General features: G+C 41.2%; 1 protein-coding gene across 6 annotated transcripts in view; it reads right to left on the reverse strand.

Annotated features, from left to right (window-relative positions):
* Positions 1–22,166, reverse strand: part of CNTNAP2 (contactin associated protein 2) — a 1,669,434-nt gene that overhangs the window by 872,753 nt on the left and 774,515 nt on the right. For all 6 annotated transcript variants that reach the window (XM_073332778.2, XM_078851686.1, XM_073332785.2 and 3 more), the window contains exon 5: positions 1,410–1,613. In XM_073332778.2, the coding sequence (XP_073188879.1) occupies positions 1,410–1,613 (204 nt within the window). The remainder of the gene's footprint in view (positions 1–1,409; positions 1,614–22,166) is intronic.

Raw genomic sequence — 22,166 nt, forward strand, 5'->3', positions numbered from 1 at the left:
GAGTGATCAGGTAAGGTGAGCTATTACCAGCAGGAGAGCCGGAGGGGTGGGTGGGATGGACGGTCAGACCTTTTGTAGTGGTAATCAAGGTGGGCCATTTCCAGCAGTTGACAAGAAGATCTGAGGAACAGTGGGGCATGGGGGGAAATAAACATAGGGAACTAGTTTTACTTTGTATAATGACCCATCCACTCCCAGTCTTTATTCAAGCCTAAGTTAATTGTATCCCTCTGCCATGTACCTAAAAGTGGCAATTCTTCAACAAAAAAACTTCAGAAACAGACTCCAACGTGAGACTGCTGAATTGGAATTAATTTGCAGACTGGATACAATTAATTTAGGCTTGAATAAAGACTGGGAGTGGATGGGTCATTACACAAAGTAAAACTATTTCCCCATGTTTATTCCCTCCCCCCGCCTGCTGTTCCTCAGATGGTCTTGTCAACTGCTGGAAATGGCCCACCTCGATTATCACTACAAAAGGTTCCCTCTGCTCTCCTTCTGGTAATAGCTCACCTTACCTGACCACTCTCCTTACAGTGTGTATGGCAACACCCATTGTTTCACGTTCTCTGTGTATATAAATCTCCCCACTTATTTTCTACTGAATGCATCTGATGAAGTGAGCTGTAGCTCATGAAAGCTTATGCTCAAATAAATTTGTTAGTCTCTAAGGTGCCACAAGTCCTCCTTTTCTTTTTGCGGATACAGATTAACACGGCTGCTACTCTGAAACCTGAGATCGGTAAGTTTTCCCGCCCCTCCACACGCACATCTGAAGATCATATCAGACATTCAGGGTGAAATCCTGTTCTACCACTGACTTAAGTAGGGCCATGATTTCTCCTTAAGCATTTGCAGCCCGGAGCTGTCACTCTACCTCCTCTCTGGCTATACTTTCTCCAAGGCAGTATCTTGGACCTCAGCTTGGCATTCGCCCATGGCTTCTCAGTGAGGGCCCCTCACTGTTTTCTCTGCAGCTTCCCAAGTCTTCTTAAATTCACCTGGCCTTTCCCCCAGTACTGCTGATCAGCTCCCTCTCTCCCACAGCCATTTTGCTTCTACTGTAAATGAATCTCTGTAAAGCTAACCAGCACCATGTATGCCCTAAACCAAGAATAAGATTCTCTTGTCATTTTTGGGAACACTGCATTTCTAGGTGTCACTGTTTTTTGTTGTGTTTCTATTTGTGGTTTCATTTTCATATTTTTGACATTCTGCATCCATAGTAAGACATAATCTACACTCATTTAAAAATACTGTATACAGGAAAGGATTCAGCATTTTCACCAGATGATCTGATTATAAGGTGCTGCTTAAAACAACAAGCAAAAGAAGAAGGAAAAAAAGGAGAATGGTATTTGGATTTAAATTATGTACCTAAAATGATTTTTAAAGAATAAGCATACCTAGATTTAAATTAAGGACCAGCTTGGCTTTTTTCAGTTCCAGGGTGATATAGTCTCCTTGCTGCCCTTCACCATGGAAGATGACACCTTCACTTTCAGAGGTTTTAAATTTCAGAGTGATGACGTCTTTCAATGTTTTCATTTTCTTGTTCCTGAATCTGTACGGTAACACAGCATGGCCATCAAAATTGATAACATCGGCCCCTAAAGGGAAGATGTAAATAACATTGTTGCTTAGTGATTATATATTATTGTGGCCATTGGAAAAGCAAACATACCATTTACGGATTACATCTGAGCAGGATAAATGCATGAATGCGATATGAATTTTAAATATGTTTTCTCTAGGCTATAATTTAACGGAAGAATATATAATGCAACAACCAGGTAGGACATGTATTTAATGTTTATTTTTTCATTGGGATATCATAAATTAGACTCAAAGATGCACAATCTACAGGTTTTATTCAAATTCCCCTTCATCTCTCTTGAATATGGTAGTGCTCACAAATATTTGCCTAACCCAACCAAAGTTGAAAGCAAGAAAGAAGACTTTCCCAGTGGTTGTTAATAATCTATTTGATGCCTCTTAAAAATACACTAGAGATGCGTGTGTGTGAATTTTTATCAATGAAATACGACACTGCAAAACTTCCCTGGTAGTAATAAAATCAGATCAGATTCCTTGCAATGTTCATACATTTTAGGACTAACCCGGAATAGGATCAGGCCTAAAATTCATACTCCAGTGAAATTACCATATTTTTCTGTTTGTGAACTATCTGCAAATGGATATAGATTGTTATGAATTTGTTTATTAGCATTTGTTTGACAACTTACTTCTGTAAACTATTTTTAGCCTATGTTTTCTCATTAACTTTGCTATAATAATTCATGTATTTGCTATTCACGATTCACTATTTATATCATGTGATTGGTCACCTAACTCTTCCTAGATGCAACATGATGTTGCTCCCGAGTCACTAAATGGTTGGATGACCTAACATTTGTAAACTCTTTCAGTTTCTCCCTGAAATAGAATCTTGTTTTGTCATTAAATTAATTTCTCTCTCTTTGTGGTAAAAAAATGATTATTTTCCAAACTTTGCTGGCATGAATAATTCTGAATAGATATGAATGTGACCAGTTTGATTGAGAATTTGCAAAATATGTTCATGAATTTTTTTTTGTAAAATTTCCCCCAATTTTGATTAAAATATGCATCTACCTGCATTCCTTCAAATGCAGCAGTAAATAATCATACCTATATAACAAACATACAAGTCATTTTATGCTCCAGATGAAATCAGGATAGAAATTTCATCATCTGCAACATTGTGCAATAGCAGTTCTGGATTTCTCCTGCCTCTGTGGGTTGTTCTCATGGAATTGCTGGCAATAGCTTTAAAATACTCACTTGTTTTTAACCACAATGATTGAAGATAATTAAAACCTCAAATAATATTGCACCCATTCATCTCTCTAAACAAGTCTCCAGAAAACAAAAAACAAAAACTACTCACTGGGGGTGAGCGGGCTGGTAAAATTTTGAAAGGCTCCCTCAGAACATTTTGAATACATGTGCATAAATAAAAGTATGTATTACAACTTGAACTCATTAGGACTTTCATTTTCAAGTGCTTTCAGTGAAGCACTTAAGCAACGCTTATGTCCATTCTTATTCAACACGGAACTTAAGCACCACTTTAAGTGATTTGCTGAACTGGGGCTTTAATTATTATCAGGGAGCCAATTATACATGCTACGTTCATAAGGTGGCCTATTCACAGTCTAGAAGTTCCAGATGCAGCTTTTGCAGTCAACCGCAGAGCTCTCTGAGTGTAACAGAAAAGCAAGCAGTGTGACGTTCAGTACATTTTTATTGAAAGCTGAACAGTCAGTGCTACAAGTAATGTGCATCTTCTTGCTTAGTGACAGATTAACAAACCATTCCGTCTCTGTTAACTAACATGTTCTTCACCAATTAGGATTAAGCCTTGCTGTCACGTTGATTAAATATATATTGATACACCATTTAAGCATCCAGTATACTAAGTGTCCAAAGGTGAAGAGAAACATACAGTACTTCCATCACATAGTGTTTTCCCCCAAATAATTAAAGTAACACTTGTGTAGAATTTCCAGTGCATTCAGTGCACTGATTCTAAGATTTTTTACATGATGGGTGAAGTCTGTGACACCTATTTTGTGTTGTATTATCCATTTGCTTTTGGGACATCTTTATTAAGTTTGTAATACATAATACAAATTGGTTTCAGAGTAACAGCCGTGTTAGTCTGTATTCACAAAAAGTAAAGGAGTACTTGTGGCACCTTAGAGACTAACCAATTTATTTGAGCATAAGCTTTCGTGAGCTACAGCTCACTTCATCCGATGCATACTGTGGAAAGTGTAGAAGATCTTTTTATATACACACAAAGCATGAAAAAATACCTCCTCCCACCCCACTCTCCTGCTGGCAATAGTTTATCTAAAGTGATCTCTCTCCTTACAATGTGTATGATAATCAAGTTGGGTCATTTCCAGCACAAATCCAGGTTTTCTCAAACCCCCCCCCACACACACACACACAGGAGAGTGGGTTTGTGTGTGGGGGGGGGTGAGAAAACCTGGATTTGTGCTGGAAATGGCCCAACTTGATTATCACACACATTGTAAGGAGAGTGATCACTTTAGATAAGATATTACCAGCAGGAGAGTGGGGTGGGAGGAGGTATTTTTTCATGCTTTGTGTGTATATAAAAAGATCTTCTACACTTTCCACAGTATGCATCCGATGAAGTGAGCTGCAGCTCACGAAAGCTTATGCTCAAATAAATTGGTTAGTCTCTAAGGTGCCACAAGTACTCCTTTTCTTTTTGCTAATACAAATTGGATCATCATCAGACTCCCAGATGGCATAAATGGCTGTAAATTCTGGAGCTTGACATCTAGATCAAGAGATGGTCTTATATATTTCCAACTTTCTTGTTAATGGGTAGAAATTATGATAATAATTGCTAAGGGTAGAAGGAAGCGGTGGTTCAGTATTTTCATATTAATGGTGATTAAAAAAATTCCAGCTTTGAATACAATATAGAAAGCTAAAAAAAAAGAAAAAAAGAAAAAAAAAGAAAGCTACAATACAGAAAGCTAAAGAAATCACAATATAGAAAGCTAAACAGGTTTTGTCACTCTACCTTAAAAATTATGCACATATTTTAAGTCTGTGTGCTGTAAAGAAAACCAACATAATAAAGTGATAGTTGGTTGCAGACCAGCAGCTGATAAGTTTATTTCAGAGGCTATTTGAGATCAAAATGTAATGCAATCTACCTCAAGCACCTTTGCTATAGGCTCAATTCAATGTCAACTGATGTCAATGGAAAGACTGTAACTGATGCCAGTGGATACCTGACTGGGCCGTATATTAGCTGGAAACTAACCATAGTTACCCTGCGGCTTGAAACAATGCTTAAACCACATCCAGCCATGCTACACATTCCCATACATTCTACGCAGTCTGGCCAGAGACTGCAGAGTACTCCACATATTTGAGCAGAATCTTTATATCTGTTCCTCTCCCCCATACAGAAGAAAAAGGAGTTGGAATATATAGATTCTGCAGAGAAGCCTCCTTATGCCTTAGCCAGCTCCCCCCTTTCCATCCTCCCTCTCAGCTCAGTTGTCAAATAAAGTGACATTAAGTGTCAAGGGGAACCCACAGTGCATTTCCTTATTCCATTGAGTCCTATATCAGTGTTTCTCAACTGGGGGTCTGTGGCCCACTGAGGGGCTGTGAGCCATTTCAGGGCATCTGCCAAGCTGGGCCACTGGGAGCCCTAGAGCCTGGCAGCTGAAGGTTGGAGTCCTGAACCCCGTCACCCTGCAGGGCAGAAGCCGGAGCCATCCACTCTGGGCTAAAGCCCGATCTCCAGCACCCCCATCCCCGGGGCTGAAGCCTCGAGCTCAGGCACCCTGAGCCCTGGCAGAAGCCACCCCATGGGGCTGAAGCACGAGCCCCAAGCACTGGCAGAAGCTGCCCTGAGCCCCAGTGCCCCCAGCCCTGGCAGAAGCTGCCCTATGGGACAGTGTGGCAGTCACAAGCCCCAATGTCCCCAGCTCCAAGCTGCCATCCCCCACCCAAGTGACAGAATCCCCACACCCCCTGCCCTGTGGGGCAAAACCCATATGGGTTTCTCTTGAATACAAAATGCACAAAGTTTCAAACAAAATGGGGGACGAGTACATTGTACAAATGTCCACTGTACGAGGAAGGTTGATACCCTAACCTGTTTTTTGATTGTGCCTAAAAGAGGGTTGAAATAAGGATGCTCAGATCCAGAAATTGAATTTCCCAGAAGTTCAGTGGCCATTTGATTTGGTGTTCCAGTTCAGTCCAGTATTGAAATAGGCCAACACTCATTAAATTTGGACATGGGCTCTGTTCTGAAGACTTTTAACAAAATGATTAAGTTTGACCCTCTCTTTGCTTGTCATCTCAGTCACACTTTGAAAGCTTTTAATAATTAAATAAAAAAAATGATGCTTAAATCATCGTTCATCGCGATCAGGTTTCACAGCTCAGTGGTCAAAAATGAATGCTGTCCTTACCCTTCAGCTTCTGCCTGAGTTACTCCAAAAATTTAACAGTCCACTTTATGGGGCATATATCAACATCAAAAAGGCTTTTGATTTGATTGATAGCTAAGCACTTTGGCTCACACTGTAAGGAGCTGATGTTCCAGATGTTCTGATAAAACTGGTGCATGATTTTCAAACTGCTACTAGAGCGAGAGCGTGCTTTGGTTCCTGGCTTTTGCCACATTTCTACACAAACTCAGGTATGCGGCAGGGACACATTCTCACCCTGGCACTATTCTGTTGAGCTATTGACTGTATATTAGGATTTGCCACCCCACACATCAGAATCAAGTTTGGTCAAGTGTTCTCTGACCAAGACTGTGACAACGATGCTATCTTGCATGTGGAGAAGCCATAGAATTTCAACTCCACTCTCCAAGCTCTTCAAGATGGTGGCCACACTGTGGGATTGAATGTTTCATGCCAGAAGCCCAAGCCCAGAACCTCAGAGCTGGGCCAACAGAAACTCTAATACAGGTAGGGCAGAGTATTGTGAGAGCAGTGATGAGTTCATCTACTTCTGCTGCAAGCAGACTTTCAATGGTCACAGCAAACTGGATGTTTTGATGAATAGGTCTCACTGTGTCCTGCATGAAGTCAATGTCTTGCTTATGGATGCAAAAAAGTCTTTGTGCTAAGATAAAGTTTAGAATCTATCAAACCCATGTTCAACCTGAATTGCAATACAGGTTAGAAACCTGCCCTCTCTTATAGGCAAGCTTAAAGAAGATAGAGACATTCCATATGCACGGTCAGAGCCAAATCCTGAGCATACAGTTGTTTGAATTTGTGCAATGTCATGATCTCACAGAGATCTGGCCTTCCTTCAATCACTCATTGTATTCAAAAGCAGTGTTGCACAATCTCTGGCCATATTGCCAGGAGTGACAAAAACATCCCAGCACAACATGCACTCAAACTCTCCATCAATGCACAAAGGAGTGTATGTCCTGATCCTACTTGGTGCCACCCGTAGGGATCACAGAATTGAGCCATATCTGGAAACTTCACTACATGATGCCTGGGGCAACGCCACCAACCATGATCACTCTGACTAGTGCAACAGTCCTCAGTAGACTATGAGTTTTTGAGGATAATACTTACATCTGACTGCAGTACAGCCACCTATGAAATAAGGCTAGTGTACACCAGCCGAGAATGCACTAACATTTATTACAAACATCGGTCTTCCTTTATAAAACATGCCTTGCAATACAATTCATTTTAATTAAGGCTGTCAAGTGATTAAAAAATTAATTGCGATTAATGGTGCGATTAATCACACTGTTAATAATAGAATACCATTTATTTAAATAGTTTTGGATGTTTTCTACATTTTGAAATATATTGATTTCAATTACAACACATAATACAAAGTGCTCAATTTATATTTATTTTGTATTACAAGTATTTGCACTGTAAAAAAACAAGAGAGATAGTATTTTTCATTTCACCTAATACTAATACAACTGCTGTAGTGCAATCTCTTTATCATGAAATTTGAACTTACAAATATAGAATTATGTACAAAAAACCCTGCATTCAAAAATAAAACAATGTAAAATTTTAGACCCTGCAAGTCCACTCAGTCCTACTTCTTGTTCAGGCAATCGCTCAGACAAACAAGTTTGTTTACATTTGCATGAGATAATGCTACCTGCTTCTTGTTTGCAATGTCACCTGAAAGTGAGAATGGATATTCGCACGGCACTGTTGTACCCGGCGTAGCAAGATATTTACATGCCAGATATGCTAAACATCCGTATGTCCCTTCAAGCTTCAACCACCATTCCAGAAGACATGCGTCCATGCTGAGATGGGTTCTGCTCAATAACAATCCAAAGCCATGCGGACGGATGCATGTTCATTTTCATTATCTGAGTCAGATGCCACCAGCAGAAGATTGATTTTCTTTTTTGGTGGTTCGGGGTCTGTAGTTTCTGCCCTGGAGTGTTGCTCTTTTAAGACTTCTGAAAGCATGCTCTACACCTTGTCCCTCTCAGATTTTGGAAGGCACTTCAGATTCTTAAACCTTGAGTCGAGTGCTGTGGGTATCTTTAGAAATCTCACATTGGTATCTTCTTTGCGTTTTGTCAAATCTGCAGTGAAAGTGTTCTTAGAATGAACAACACTTGCTGGGTCATCATCCGAGACTACTATAATATGAAATATATGGCAGAATGCGGGTAAAACAGAGCAGGGACATACAATTCTCCCACAACGAGTTCAGTCACAAATTTAATTAATGCATTATTTTTTTAACGAGCATCATCAGCATGGAAGCATGTCCTCTGGAATGGTGGCCGAAGCACGAAGGGGCATCCAAATGTGTAGCATATTTGGCACATAAATACCTTGCAATGCCAGCTACAAAAGTGCCATGCAAATGTCTGTTCTCACTTTCTGGTGACATTGTAAATAAAAAGAGGGCAGCATTATCACCTGTAAATGTAAACAAACTTGTTTGTCTTAGTGATTAGCTGAAAAAGAAGTAGGACTGAGTGGACTTGTAGGCTCTAAAGTTTTACATTTTTATGTTTCTGAGTGCAGTAATTTAACAAAAAATCTACATTTGTAAGTTGTACTTTCACGACAAAGAGATGGCACTACATTATTTGTATGAGGTGAACTGAAAAATACCATTTATTTTATCTTTTTTACAGTGCAAATATTTGTAATAAAAAATAACATACACTGATTTCAGTTACAACACAGAATATATATGAAAATGTAGACAAAAATCCAAAATATTTAATACATTTCAATTGGTATTTTATTGTTTAACAGTGTGATTAAAACTGCGATTAATCACGATTAATTTTTTTAATCATGATTAATAGTTTTGAGTTAATCACGTGAGTTAACTGCGATTAATTGACAGCCCTAATTGTAATACATATTCATTGATTTCTAAATTCATCCAAAACTATCATCCTGGTCTTGTTCTTATAAATTATAAATTCTGAAGTATGGATTAGTTCATGAATAAATGTAAAGTCCGAATTAGCCAGTTGCAATGTTAGGAACCCACTGGAATTCAAACAAGAGATAGCAGGGGGAATACTTTGCAATTTGTACATAAAATGTAGACTATTATGGCACCCTTGAAAATCTTCAGTCAGCAAAGAAGTAAATAGAAACAGGTCATCATGTCAGATTGGCTACAGAGCTCCCTATAACAACTCTTGCTTGTATTTAAAACAATAAATTGCCAGCAGACCCAAGTGCTTGTTTCTAAGTAGAGTTATATCTACAATTTTCTTGAGAATTACACATCTAATAAGCAATTTTGGAAAACCATCATGAAATCTATTTGTAGAAAATCCATGTGGAAGCCACATTTATTCAGTTCTGAAAATCCAAGAGAGAAACAATTTAGATTTTCACATCCAACATGCTTCTTTTTGCTCTACTGAGAATGGCTCCGTTCATTTTAACCACTCAGCCTGTATTAAATGTAGTCTCATCCACAGAAAATATTAACCATGTGTAACAGTCTTGAGTAAATGTCACGTACATTGAATGGCAAAAAATATAAAAATAAAAATCAGGGCCATTATAACTTGAAAGACATTCATTTCTAATATACTATAAAGAATGTTCTTTAAACAATGCCATGAAATCTCCTGCATGGATCTTTCGTAGATCTGTTTCTTGCTGTTATAGAACTCTACATGAGCTGTATTCTTTTATCCTTGAGGCTTGTGTGTACCTCCCATTAATGTCTGCAGCAGTTACATTTAAGCATCAAGGATCTGATTCATTATCAGTTGAAGGCAATGGGAATCCTTCCATTGACTTCAAGGAGCTTTTTGGATTAAACCCTAGATCTCACCCAATTTACAAAGAATTGAAACTAAGTAAAATTTTTCAACAAAATATTGAAAACAATAAGTTGTTATTATATCTATGATGTAGGAAAATATCCCTACGTCTTTACTAGAAACAGTGTAGTGCTTCTGTGCAGACATTCACTACAGTGACAGGAACAGTTCTCCTGTCACTGTACTTTATCCACCTCTCCAAGAGGAGGTAGCTAGGTCCTCAGAAAAATTCTTCCATCAATACAGTGGTGTCACATCGGGGGTTGGATCATTTTAACTATGTCACACAGGAGTGAGAGATTTTTCACACCCCTGAGCAATATGGCTGGGTCGACCTAACTTTTTAGTGTAGACCTGGCCTAAGTTTGACACAAGGTACTATAGCATCTATAGAAACCAGACAGCAAGCACTGTGTTGTTCAGAGCTTAAATGTCTGAGCTGCCCCACCCACCCAACTCCTCCCCAAAACCTCGTTTGAAATACTTATGAAACATTAATCAGGAAAAAGCAACTTACTAGAAAAATATCTTGTATCATGAATAGCGTACATTAAAAATATTATGTTAACCTTTTGAATATCTTATGACATAGCGTCCATAAAGAGACAGGTATCCTTGTATACATGTACAGATCCTGCAACTACTTAGTTTATCTTTATTTATATGAGTAGATCCATTGATCACTCGCAATAGTAAAATTAAGTTGTGTGCAAGTGTCTGCAGGACCTGGCCCCTCATTATCATATGTCTTGCAAAATCATTCAATAACAATAAAACACAGTAGTAATTTTCTGCTTAGTAGTATTCTCTTCAGCAGTGCTATGCTGGGAGGACCCACATGGGCTTGGATAATTCAGTGCCCTGCAGATTACACAGTAATTCTGTTTAAGAGCTCCAGTATGTAGAATTTGGTAATGATCTGTGTTCCTTATGTGGTGACAGTTGACTATTTAATGTTAGGATAATTACCATGACATGGTAGGGTATTTAGACATTACTACCATATAATTTCTATAATTACAATGTAAATATATGATTCTTTCTGTCCTCGGTCACTGAAGTACTGACCCTGGCATCACAGAGATCTTCTTAATCCACCAGGCTACAGAGCATGTGGGCCTCCACTGTGGTCAATGAAGTCTGACTGCTCTCAGAAACTACTGTTGTAATATTAAACAAGGATACTAATTTTCATGAATCTTAAATTAAGAAAATTACAGTTCTGAAGCCTTAAAATGACACTTTTCCTGTATTAGATTTCCTGCATGGAGTACTCTATTAAATAACATTGTGTGCTTCTTTAAAAAAATATTCCCACTTTCCGCCAGATAGGTAGAGTTTTTAGCCTTTATACCATTGTAAGTCAATGGAACCACCTCAAGCTTCAGCCACCTATTCCTCTAGCTAATAGTTCCACCATATTCAAATTCCTCCCAAAAGAGAAGAAGTCATGAAGCCTACCAGAGGTGAAGGGGAGGAGAGCTAACATACATGAACCGCATCCTTAGCCTCTGAGACACACATTGTGCATTTATCAATTGTGCATTTTATTACCATTCTCTTTGTCCTGCCTGCCCAAAAGCTGTCTGTTTATGACACTCACTTGTTGCGTCTTCCTGAGTTTAGGGTAGATACCACATTCTTGTGAGACACAAAGAACTATCTTTGATGTTCAAAATAATTAATTAATTAAGAATAATAAACCAGCGTTAAAGCCTCAGAACTTCAAATAGCAACTTCTTTAGTTTTTTCATGGGAGGGAACCAAATTTACAGATAAAAATCTCTAAGACTTCCAAGCTTCCATTTATAAAACAAAACCGAAAAACTGAAATCTGTAGTTTAAATATAATTGCTTAGCTACTATGGTGACAGGCATGAAAGAAAAATCTAAGAATGATATATTAGATGCATAGAAGAAACACTGATGGCAATAAAGTGGAGGAGCGATGAGACATATTTTTGGAAAGAAGTGTACATCCTGACACAAACAAAACCACAATTACTCATTATCACTTTAAAATATGGGCCTAGATTTTCAAAATGACTAGCAATTTTTGGGGGGCCCAACTTGATACGTTTTGGAGAAGACACTACACTGGGACTGATACACAGCCAACATGACAGCATGTTGACAGTGTATGTCTGCACTACGAGCTCATGTAGATATATTCGCATTAGCTCTCATCTGAGCTAGCGTGCTAAAAATAGGAGTGTAGCTGTGGTAAAATGGGCACCTATAGCGGCAACCTGGGGTAGTTTTCCCGAGTGTGGACACACGGGGTTCAGATAGGTTTGTATTGCTGCTGCTGGCACCTGGGCTACTAAGGCTATGCTATTTTTAGCACGCTAGCTCAGAGTGTGAGTATGTCTACACGAGCTGGGAATCACACCCTAGCTCAAAGTGTAGATCAGGGGTTCTCAAGCTTCATTGCACCGTGACACCCTTCTGATAACAAAAATAACTACACAACCCCATGACGGGGGAGCAAAGTCTGAGTCCACCCGAGCCCCACTGCGGGGGGGAGGGGCAATACCCAAGCTCCACCTCCCGGAGCCAAAGCTCAAGCTCTACTGCCCCGAGCTGGTGGGCTCAAGCCCAAGGGCTTCAGCCCCAGGCAGGTGGCCTGTAACCTGAGCTCTGCTACACAGGGCTGAAGCCCTTGGGCTTCGACTTCAGCTCAGGTGGTGAGGCTTGAGCTTTGGCTCCGGGTGGTGAGGCTTGGGCTTAGGCCCCAGGCCCCAGCAAGTCTAACACCAGTCCTGGCGACCCCATTAAAACGGGGTTGCGATCCACTTTGGGTTCCCGACCTACACTTTGAGAACCGCTGGTGTAGTGCATGTACGGCCTTTGGGTCAACTTCACCTAATAGTTGCAGTGCATCTCTTCACCTCATGGCAGTGGGGAAAAAATGAGTAAATTCAGTCTCAGTGCAGCAGTCAAAAGAATCTTTTTTTGTATTTTTTTCACAATGAGACAGAAAAGTAGAGTCAAAGCGTTTGAACACTGCCTTCAGGCCTAAGATAAACTCGGAAAACAGTCAGCATGATTGCACTGTAATTAACAGCAGTAGAGCAGTGATGATCCTATGTTCTCTGAGAGCAAGGTGTCTGACATGCAGAAGAGAAGCTGCCACCACACACACACACATTTATGTATACCCCTTTATGTTGAGGAAGTGTGAGGTGAAGGAAAATCAGTTTTGCTGAGCTTCTGCTACCTTGCTCAGCTTCCTCAGTTTGAATATGGTCATATTTGCTTTTGAATCCAAAACAAAGTGATTTAAATGGTTGAAGAAAAAACATTACATTTGCTATGTGTGTGTGTTACTTTCTTTTCTCCCTCTCCCGCCACCCCCAACACACACTGTATCCAGGTATAATTTATAAGGCATATAACAGCACCCAAACTGCTCAGAATATTTTATTAAGGTCTATTTTTATCTTGAGTTTTGGATAACAGGTACAAACTACACTCTCACATTTTATGCATTAAGCAGAAACCCACAAAAATAACTACTGCAAGGTTGCATTCTGTGGGGTGTTGAGCACTTCCTGAAAAATTCTGAGTGCCCCTAATATTCACTGAAGATATGCTTAGAGCACTCAGCACCTTGCAGGATTGTTCAATATTTTGCAAGAATAGGCCTTTAGTGCTCATTTTCCATTGAATTATTATCATTTGCATGATAGAGCACAAAGATTCTAGTCATAATTAGGTTTCCATTTTGCTAGGTATTGTACAAATACACAGAGGAACACGTGGTCCCTAGTGGCTTTGGCCCTGATTTGGGACACAGGAGACCTAGGTTCAATTTTTAACCCTACCACTAGCAGGCTCAGTGAACTTGGGCAAGTCACTTCCTCTCCCTGTGCCTCAGTTTTCCCATCTTTAAAGTGGAGATAATGCTACTGACCTCCTTGGTAAAGCAGTATGAGAGCTACAGATGAAAAGCACTATATAAAAGCTGGATAGTATTATTCTTTATTAATAGTATGAAACAAGTGCAACAAGTGAGTGTAGCAAACAATAGAATGGAAGATAAAAGGGAAGACAAGGATAACTGTCATAAAGTCACACTTTTCCTAGGCTTCTTAAGTGCATGGCTTGATGGTTCCAAGTAATTTAAAAACTCGATTTCAGTGGTATTTTTTCTCATTTATAAATATTAAAAACAGACTATCTGCTTTCACCAGCTGATGCTCGGTCCAGCCATTACTAATTGGTAGATTTCAAGAAGAAGTCAGATGAGAAGTGGGTCTCCAGGACAGAATTAAAGAGAAGATGTTAGAGTCTTTATAGATGAGTTCTGGTAGGATACAAAAGGTGCAGCATCAGAGACAGAATGGAGATGCTGGAGGGAGATTCCAGTATATAAATACAGACTGAGATTTTAAAATAATGTACACCTAAAGTTAGGCTCCTGGATCCATATTTAAACACTTACATAAGTAATGTGATTTTCAAAAGTGCTGAGCACTAGGGATAGTGGACAATTTTCCATTGAAGCCAGTTTTTCAATGGACATTTGGGTTCATAACTAAATGAATATTTTTGTGCAAATTTCTGCATTCTGAGCAAAATTTTGAATTTTTATTGAAAATCAAACGCTTGGAAACTGAAAAGTTTTCAGATTTTGGCTGCAAACTGACATATTTTGAGTTGGATATGCCAGACAACATCTCTCATGATGCACCATGGCCAGGTACTTCTCCCCCTCACCAAGAGAGGAGACTGTGGTGTATCACGTGAGATGTAGTTCATCCAGGAGACCCTGCCCATAGAGGAGAATGGGAACACAAATCACCCAGATTACACCTCCCATGAAGCACTATAGCAGCATTTCAGAATCAAACTATTTCAGTTTTCAGTTGAAATAGTTAGGGTTTTAATTTTTCACTAAAAAGCCAAAATTTTCTGTGGAAACACAACAAAACATTTTGCAGACAGCTTTACTGAGCCTCCAGGAGTCCCTATAGTATATAACTATGGAACTTCCCTTTACTTAACTAATATTGTTGGTATGCCTCCTCACTTTTGATAATCAGGGCCATGTAATTAAGTGTCTAAAGCCAAAAATCAGCAAAAACTTTATGTGGGATTTACACACATGCTGAAGCAATATGCTGAATAGCAAAAGATTTAAGATCATATTTAAGGTCTTTGAAGCCTTAACGTGGACAGCCATTTTAGAAAAAAATTGAACTACAGGGCACTAATTACACTTTCTGGCTCTGATTCACCTCTCAATTACATTGGTTTGAAAATCAATGGAGTGAGAGATGAGTCAGACTCAACAGATTCCAAAAATCATTACATTGTCATGTAACCTGATTTTTTGTTTCAAAGACTGAAATAATCAAGATTTATGTTGTAATTACCAGGCTGCCACACAACGGTACTTGCCAAGCAGACAAATGGTTAACAGTTTATATTTACAGTAACTTTTTAATATTATAGAATGTATGAATAAGAGAATTACAAATTACTTATTATTTAAGGACTTAGTGTTTGGTATCTGAATATTTTGTGATCACATGCACTGGGAGGGAAAAAGAAAATATTCCATATTGCCATCCACTATTCTTTAGCTATGACAGAGCAAAACCAATCACTTTGTCAAAAGCAATATTAATTCTATAGAGCAGTTATCATGATGTATATTTCTATCAGCATGAACTATTGATTTATTGGAAACAGAGGCCCAGAGTGAGCTTTTAAATTCCTATTTCCAGGACTGTTCCTCATTATGCAACATCTCATTTACTATTTGTACTCATTGGAAATGGCAAACCGTGTAATCATGTTCTGAAGCAAGGTACAGTACAGAACAGGATTTATTCGCAAACAGCTAGTCTGTACTAATATATTCATTAAATATTAAAAAGGAAATCAAAAACTCCAGGTCAATAGAAAAGGACATGAATGACTCTCATGTAGTAAATAGCCAAAATGTGTCTCAGTTCTTATTTCAGCTGCTGAGCATGTTCATTACTTAATGGAAAGAAGATATACAGAGAAAAAGAAACTGTATCACATTGGGTAACATTTCCCCCCAGTTTACTTGCAGTGAATAAATAAACCACAAAGTAATGGATTGGACAGTGTATTAAAACATTAATGTATCTAATAGTTGGATGGAATTTATAGTTTACTGTTTATAGCTGCATGAAAACAGAAAGTAACATGGCTTTACTCTTGACCTATAGCACATTCTTTCAGAATTGGATCTCTTACTTCTGTTTGTACTAATTCCATCCAACTCTGCCGTCAAAATGTTATATAATTTCACCAAGACACCTTGTTTAATGGCTTGAGTCTAGACTTTAAGACTATTCAACATTAAAGTTCAAATTCTCCCTTCCTCCCCACACTCTACTAGTTCTCTATAGCATATTCTTCAACTATTGCATGCATGGAACTTGGATTTGAATGGAATGTTCAATGGAAACAAGTTATATCATATGTTATATTGGTTCAGAATATGACATACAGGCCTAACCCTGAAGTCCTTACTAAATTTAACTCAGTTGAAACTCTTAGGTCTGGTCTACACTACGAGTTTAGATCGAATTTAGCAGCGTTACCTTGATTTAACCCTGCACCCGTCCACACGACGAAGCCCTTTTTTTCAACTTAAAGGGCTCTTAAAATCAATTTCTTTACTCCACTCCCGACAAGGTGGGGGTGGAGTAAAGAAATCTGACTTGCCGGATCGAATTTGGGGTAGTGTGGACGCAATTCAACGGTATTGGCCTTTGGGAGCTATCCCAGAGTGCTCAATTGTGACCGCTCTGGACAGCACTCTCAACTTGGACACACTGGCCAGGTAGACAGGAAAAGGCCCGCGAATTTTTGAATCTCATTTCCTGTTTGGCCAGCGTGGCAAGCTCACTTGCACAGGTCACCATGCAGAGCCCATCAGCACAGGAAACCATGCAGTCCCAGAATCGCCAAAGAGCTCCAGCATGGACTGAACGGGAGGTATGAGATCTGATCGCTACATGGGGAGACGAATCCGTGCCAGCAGAACTCCGTTCCAAAAGACGAAATGCCAAAATAATTGAAAAAATCTCCAAGGGCATGAAGGACAGAGGCTATAACAGGGACCCACAGCAGTACTGCATGAAAATCAAGGAGCTCAGGCAAGCCTACCAAAACACCAGAGAGGCAAACGGCCGCTACAGTTCACAGCCCCAGACATGCTGCTTCTATGATGAGCTGCATGCCATTCTAGGGGGTGCAGCCACCAGTACCCCAACCCTGTGCTTTGACTCCAACCAAGGAGTGGGCGGCAACATGGAAGTGGGTTTCGGGGGAAGGAAGATGATGACGAGGAGGAGGTTGTAGATAGCTCACATTAAGGAAGCAGAGAAACCGGTTTCCCCAACAGCCAGGATCTGATCATCACCCTGGACCTGGAGCCAGTACCCGTCGAACCCACCCAAGGCGGGCTCCCGGACCCTGAAGGCGGAGAAGGGACCTCTGGTGAGTGTACCTTTGTAAATATTATACATGGTTTAAAAGCAAGCATGTTTAATGATTAATTTGCCCTGGCATTCGCAGCCAGTACAGCTACTGGAAAAGTCTGTTAAAGTGTCTGGGGATGGAGCAGAAATCCTCCAGGGACATCTCCATAAAGCTCTCCTGGATGTACTCTCAAAGACTTTGCAAAAGGTTTCTGGGGAGGGCAGCCTTATTCCAGCCTCCATGGTAAGACACTTTACCATGCCAGGCCAGTAGCACGCAGTCGGGAATCATTGCAGAACAAAGCACTGCAGCGTATGATCCCGGTGTTTGCTGGCATTCAAACAACATCTGTTCTTTATCTCTCTGTGTTACCCTCAGGAGAGTGATATCATTCATGGTCACCTGGTTGAAATAGGGTGGTTTTAGTAAGTGGACATTCAGAGGTGCCCGTTCCTGCTGGGCTGTTTGCCTGTGGCTGAACAAAAATCTTCCCCACTGTTAGCCACGCGGTGAGGGGAGGAGTGAAACCATCATCCCAGAGAATTGTGTGTGTGTGGGTAGGGGGGAGGGATTGTTGTGTTTCTGCTGCACTTTAACCCGCAGCCCCTCCTTTTAAATTGCCAACCCATTTTAAATGGCCAACACAACGGCTACTTCATATGGGAAATGAGGGCACTGCTGTTTGAAACCATTCCCACATGTTATGAAGATTAAAGAAGCCAAAAGACTGTGGCTTACCATGGCTGCCTGCAAGCCGAATTCTGTTGCCTGGCCCTGCATGAATGATCTCTCACACCAAACCAGCATACTCTCAATAAGAGGCTAATGCGACCTTGTAGTGAAAGCACATGTGCGATGTAATGTTAACAGCAAAGTTTACTGTGAAAGAGCGTACCCATTGTTCTATAAAATGTGTCTTTTTAACTACAACTCTCCCTTTTTTTCCCTCCACCAGCTGCATATGTTTCTCCTTCCCAGAGGCTAGCGAAGATTAGAAGGCGAAAAAAACGCACTTGTGATGAAATGTTCTCTGACCTCACGCTGTCCACCCACACTGACAGAGCACAGCAGAATACGTGGAGGCAGACAATCTCAGAGTGTAGGAAAACACAATATGACCGTGAGGAGAGGTGGCAAGCTGAAGATGGTAGGTGGCGTCAGCTTGCTGAAAGAAGGCAGGAGTCAATGCTCAGGCTGCTGGAAGATCAAACTCATATGCTCCAGCGTATGGTTGAGCTGCAGGAAAGGCAGCAGGACCACAGACCGCCCTTCAGCCTCTGTGTAACCAACCACCCCAAGTTCCATAGCCTCCTCACCCAGACGCCCAAGAACGTGGGGGGGGCCCCTCCGGCCACCCAGCACTCCACCCCAGAGGATTGCCCAAGCAACAGAAGGCTGGCATTCAATAAGTTTTAAAGTGCTGTGTGCCCTTGTCCTTCCCTCCTCCACCACCCCACCCAGTTCTTCCTTCCTCCACCACCCCTCTCGGGCTACGTTGGCAATGATCCCACTATTTGTGTGATGAATGAATAAAGAATGCATGAATGTGAAGCAACAATGACTTTATTGCCTCTGCAAGTGGTGATCGACGAGGGGAGGGGAGGGTGCTTAACTTACAGGAAAGTAGAGTGAACCCGGCGGGAGGAGGGTTTCCATCAAGGAGAAACAAACAGAACTTTCACACCAGAGCCTGGCCAGTCATGAAACTGGTTTTCAAAGCTTCTCTGATGCGTCCCGCGCCCTCCTGTACTCTTCTAACCACCATACTCTTCAGTAACATGTAATCAGCGGCCAAGCGATTTGCCTCAACCTCCCACCCAGCCATAAACGTCTCCCCCTTACTCTCACAGATATTGTGGAGAGCAAAGCAAGCAGTAATAACAAGGGGAATATTGGTTTTGCTAAGGTGTAAACAACTCAGTAAACTGCGCCAGCTCACTTTTAAACGCCCAAATGCACATTCTACCACCATTCTGCACTTGCTCAGCCTATACTTGAACAGCTCCTGACTACTGTCCAGGCTGCCTCTGTATGGCTTCATGAGCCAGAGCCAGGGGATAGGCTGGGTCCCCAAGGATAACTATAGGCATTTCAACATCCCCAATGGTTATTTTCTGGTCTGGAAAGTAAGTCCCTTGCTGCAGCTGTTGAAACAGACCAGAGTTCCTGAAGACACAAGCATGATGTACCTTTCCTGGCCATGCCACGTTGATGTTGGTGAAACATCCCTTGTGATCCACCAGTGCTTGCAGTACCATTGAAAAGTACCCCTTGCGGTTTATGTACTTGCTGCCTTGGTGCTCCAGTGCCAAGATAGGGATATGGGTTCCATCTATGGCCCCACCACAGTTAGGGAATCCCATTGCAGCAAAGCCATCCACTATGACCTGCACATTTCCCAGAGTCACTACCCTTGATAGCAGCAGCTCAGTGATTGCTTTGGCTATTTGCATCACAGCAGCCCCCACAGTAGATTTGCCCACTCCAAATTGCTTCCCGACTGACTGGTAGCTGTCTGGCGTTGCAAGCTTCCAGAGGGCTATTGCCACTCACTTCTCAACTGTGAGGGCTACTCTCATCTTGGTACTCTTGTGCTTCAGAGCAGGGGAAAGCAAGTCACAAAGTTCCATGAAAGTGTCCTTACGCATGCGAAAGTTTTGCAGCCACTGGGAATCGTCCCAGACCTGCAACACTATGCAGTCCCACCAGTCTGTGCTTGTTTCCCGGGCCCAGAATTGGCGTTCCACGCCATGAACCTGCCCAATTGACATGATGATGTGCACACTGCAGGGGCCCGTACTTTGTGAGAAGTCTATGTCCATGTCCTCATCACTCTCATCACCGTGCTCCCGTCACCTCCTCCTTGCCTGGTTTCGTTTTTCTTGCAGGTTATGGTTCTGCATATACTGCTGGATAATGCACGTGGTGTTTATAGTGCTCATAATTGCCGCAGTGATCTGAGCGGGCTCCATGTTCCCAGTGCTATGGCGTCAGTGCTGAAAAAAGGTGCAAAACGATTGTCTGCCGTTGCTCTGATGGAGGGAGGGGTGACTGACAACATGGATTACAGGGTTGGCTTACAGGGAATTAAAATCAACAAAGGGGGTGGCTTTGCATCAAGGAGAAACAGAATGGCCCCCTCAAGGATAGAACTCAAAAGCCTGGGTTTAGCAGGCCGTTGATTTCATGGAGGGAGGGAGAGAGGGATGGAGGGGGAAAAATTAATACAAATGAATACAAAACAAATCTGGTCTATTTCTTGTTTTGATCCACTTCATCTATCTTTATACATCTTAGGTTGGCAGCAGACGGTGCAGTACGACTGCTAGCCATTGTCATCTCCTGGATGCTCGCCAGAGGACGGTGCAGTACAACTGACGGCAGCGCTGAATCTCCATGAGACAAAACTTAAAAAGGGAAATTACCTGGCTGAGTCACTCCCATGTCTGCCCAGGCGACCCTGACTGACCTCACCAAGGTCGGCTAAAAGAGCACCCAGGAGTACAGCGACGATGGCTACCAGTCATATTGCAACGTCTGCTGCCAAAAGGCAATGAGTTGCTGCTGTGTAGCAATGCAGTACCACGTCTGCCAGCACCCAGGAGACATATGGTGACGGTGAGCTGAGCGGGTTCTATGCTTGCCATGGCATGGCGTCTACATGGGTAACCCAGGAAAAAAGGTGTGTAACGATTGTCTGCTGTTGCTTTCACGGAGGGAGGAAGGGAGGAGGGGGGGCCTGATAATATGACCCAGAACCACCCGCGACAATGTTTTTGCCCCATCAGGCATTGGGATTTCAACCCAGAATTCAAATGGATGGAGACTGTGGGAACTGTGGGATAGCTACCCGCAGTGCAATGCTCCGGAAGTCGATAGTTGCCTCGGTACTGTGGTCGCACTCCATCAACTAAATGCACTTAGAGCATTTGTGTGGGGACACACACAATCGACTGCATAAAAATGCTTTCTAAAAAAACAAATACTATAAATTCGACCTAATTTCTTAGTGTTGACATACCCTTATTGACATCATTGGAACATCTGGATTTGATGCTAGAAAATCATCTTCAGCTAATCTGTTTGTGAGCTCGTGTCAGTAAACATTTACTCACACAAGTAGTTTAATTGAAGTATAATTGCTCATTGATGTGATTAAAGTTGCTCCCTCTGGCCCACTCTGTATAAGAGATTCACAGTGCTGATTGGTGAGATGTATTTCACCATTAACAAACATGTTATCTTCCCTTTCCAATTCCTTTAGCAAAACTTCTTTTACTGGCCTTCTACCACTGCTGCTGCTCTTGCCTTGCTGAACCAACATACTTTAGAAACATCATCTTCAAGAGGTAGCACATCACTGTTTTTAGAAATTATATTTAATTAGTGATGGCTGTCTTTGAGTCGATACTGTGAGAACCTTTACTATACACGACCTTGGAATGCCAGGTCTGTGAGGAAGCTCACCTTCATTCTCTTGTCCCCATATTACGTAGGCACAACTGACCTGTGTTTAGCACAGCATGGGAAAAGCAGATCAGTGGAACTGGAGCTGGGTGAATAATTAAAAATTAATAATTCAGTCATTTGATTTCCCCTTTCCTTTCCATGCACTCAATATGCTAAAAAGAATGATTTTTCTCTAGTTTATTCATTATTCAATATTACTGATTAATTACAATAACATATATTGATCCGTAGCTGGCCTTCTGCTAAATGCAATGTCAGACCTTCCGGGCATGGACCAAGTCTACCTATGCATATTTATCATATCTAGCACAGTGTCACCCTCATCCTAATTAGGGACTTTGGGTGCTTC

This window comes from Lepidochelys kempii, chromosome 2 (genome assembly GCF_965140285.1).
Source record: "Lepidochelys kempii isolate rLepKem1 chromosome 2, rLepKem1.hap1, whole genome shotgun sequence".
Lineage (NCBI taxonomy): Eukaryota > Metazoa > Chordata > Testudines > Cheloniidae > Lepidochelys > Lepidochelys kempii.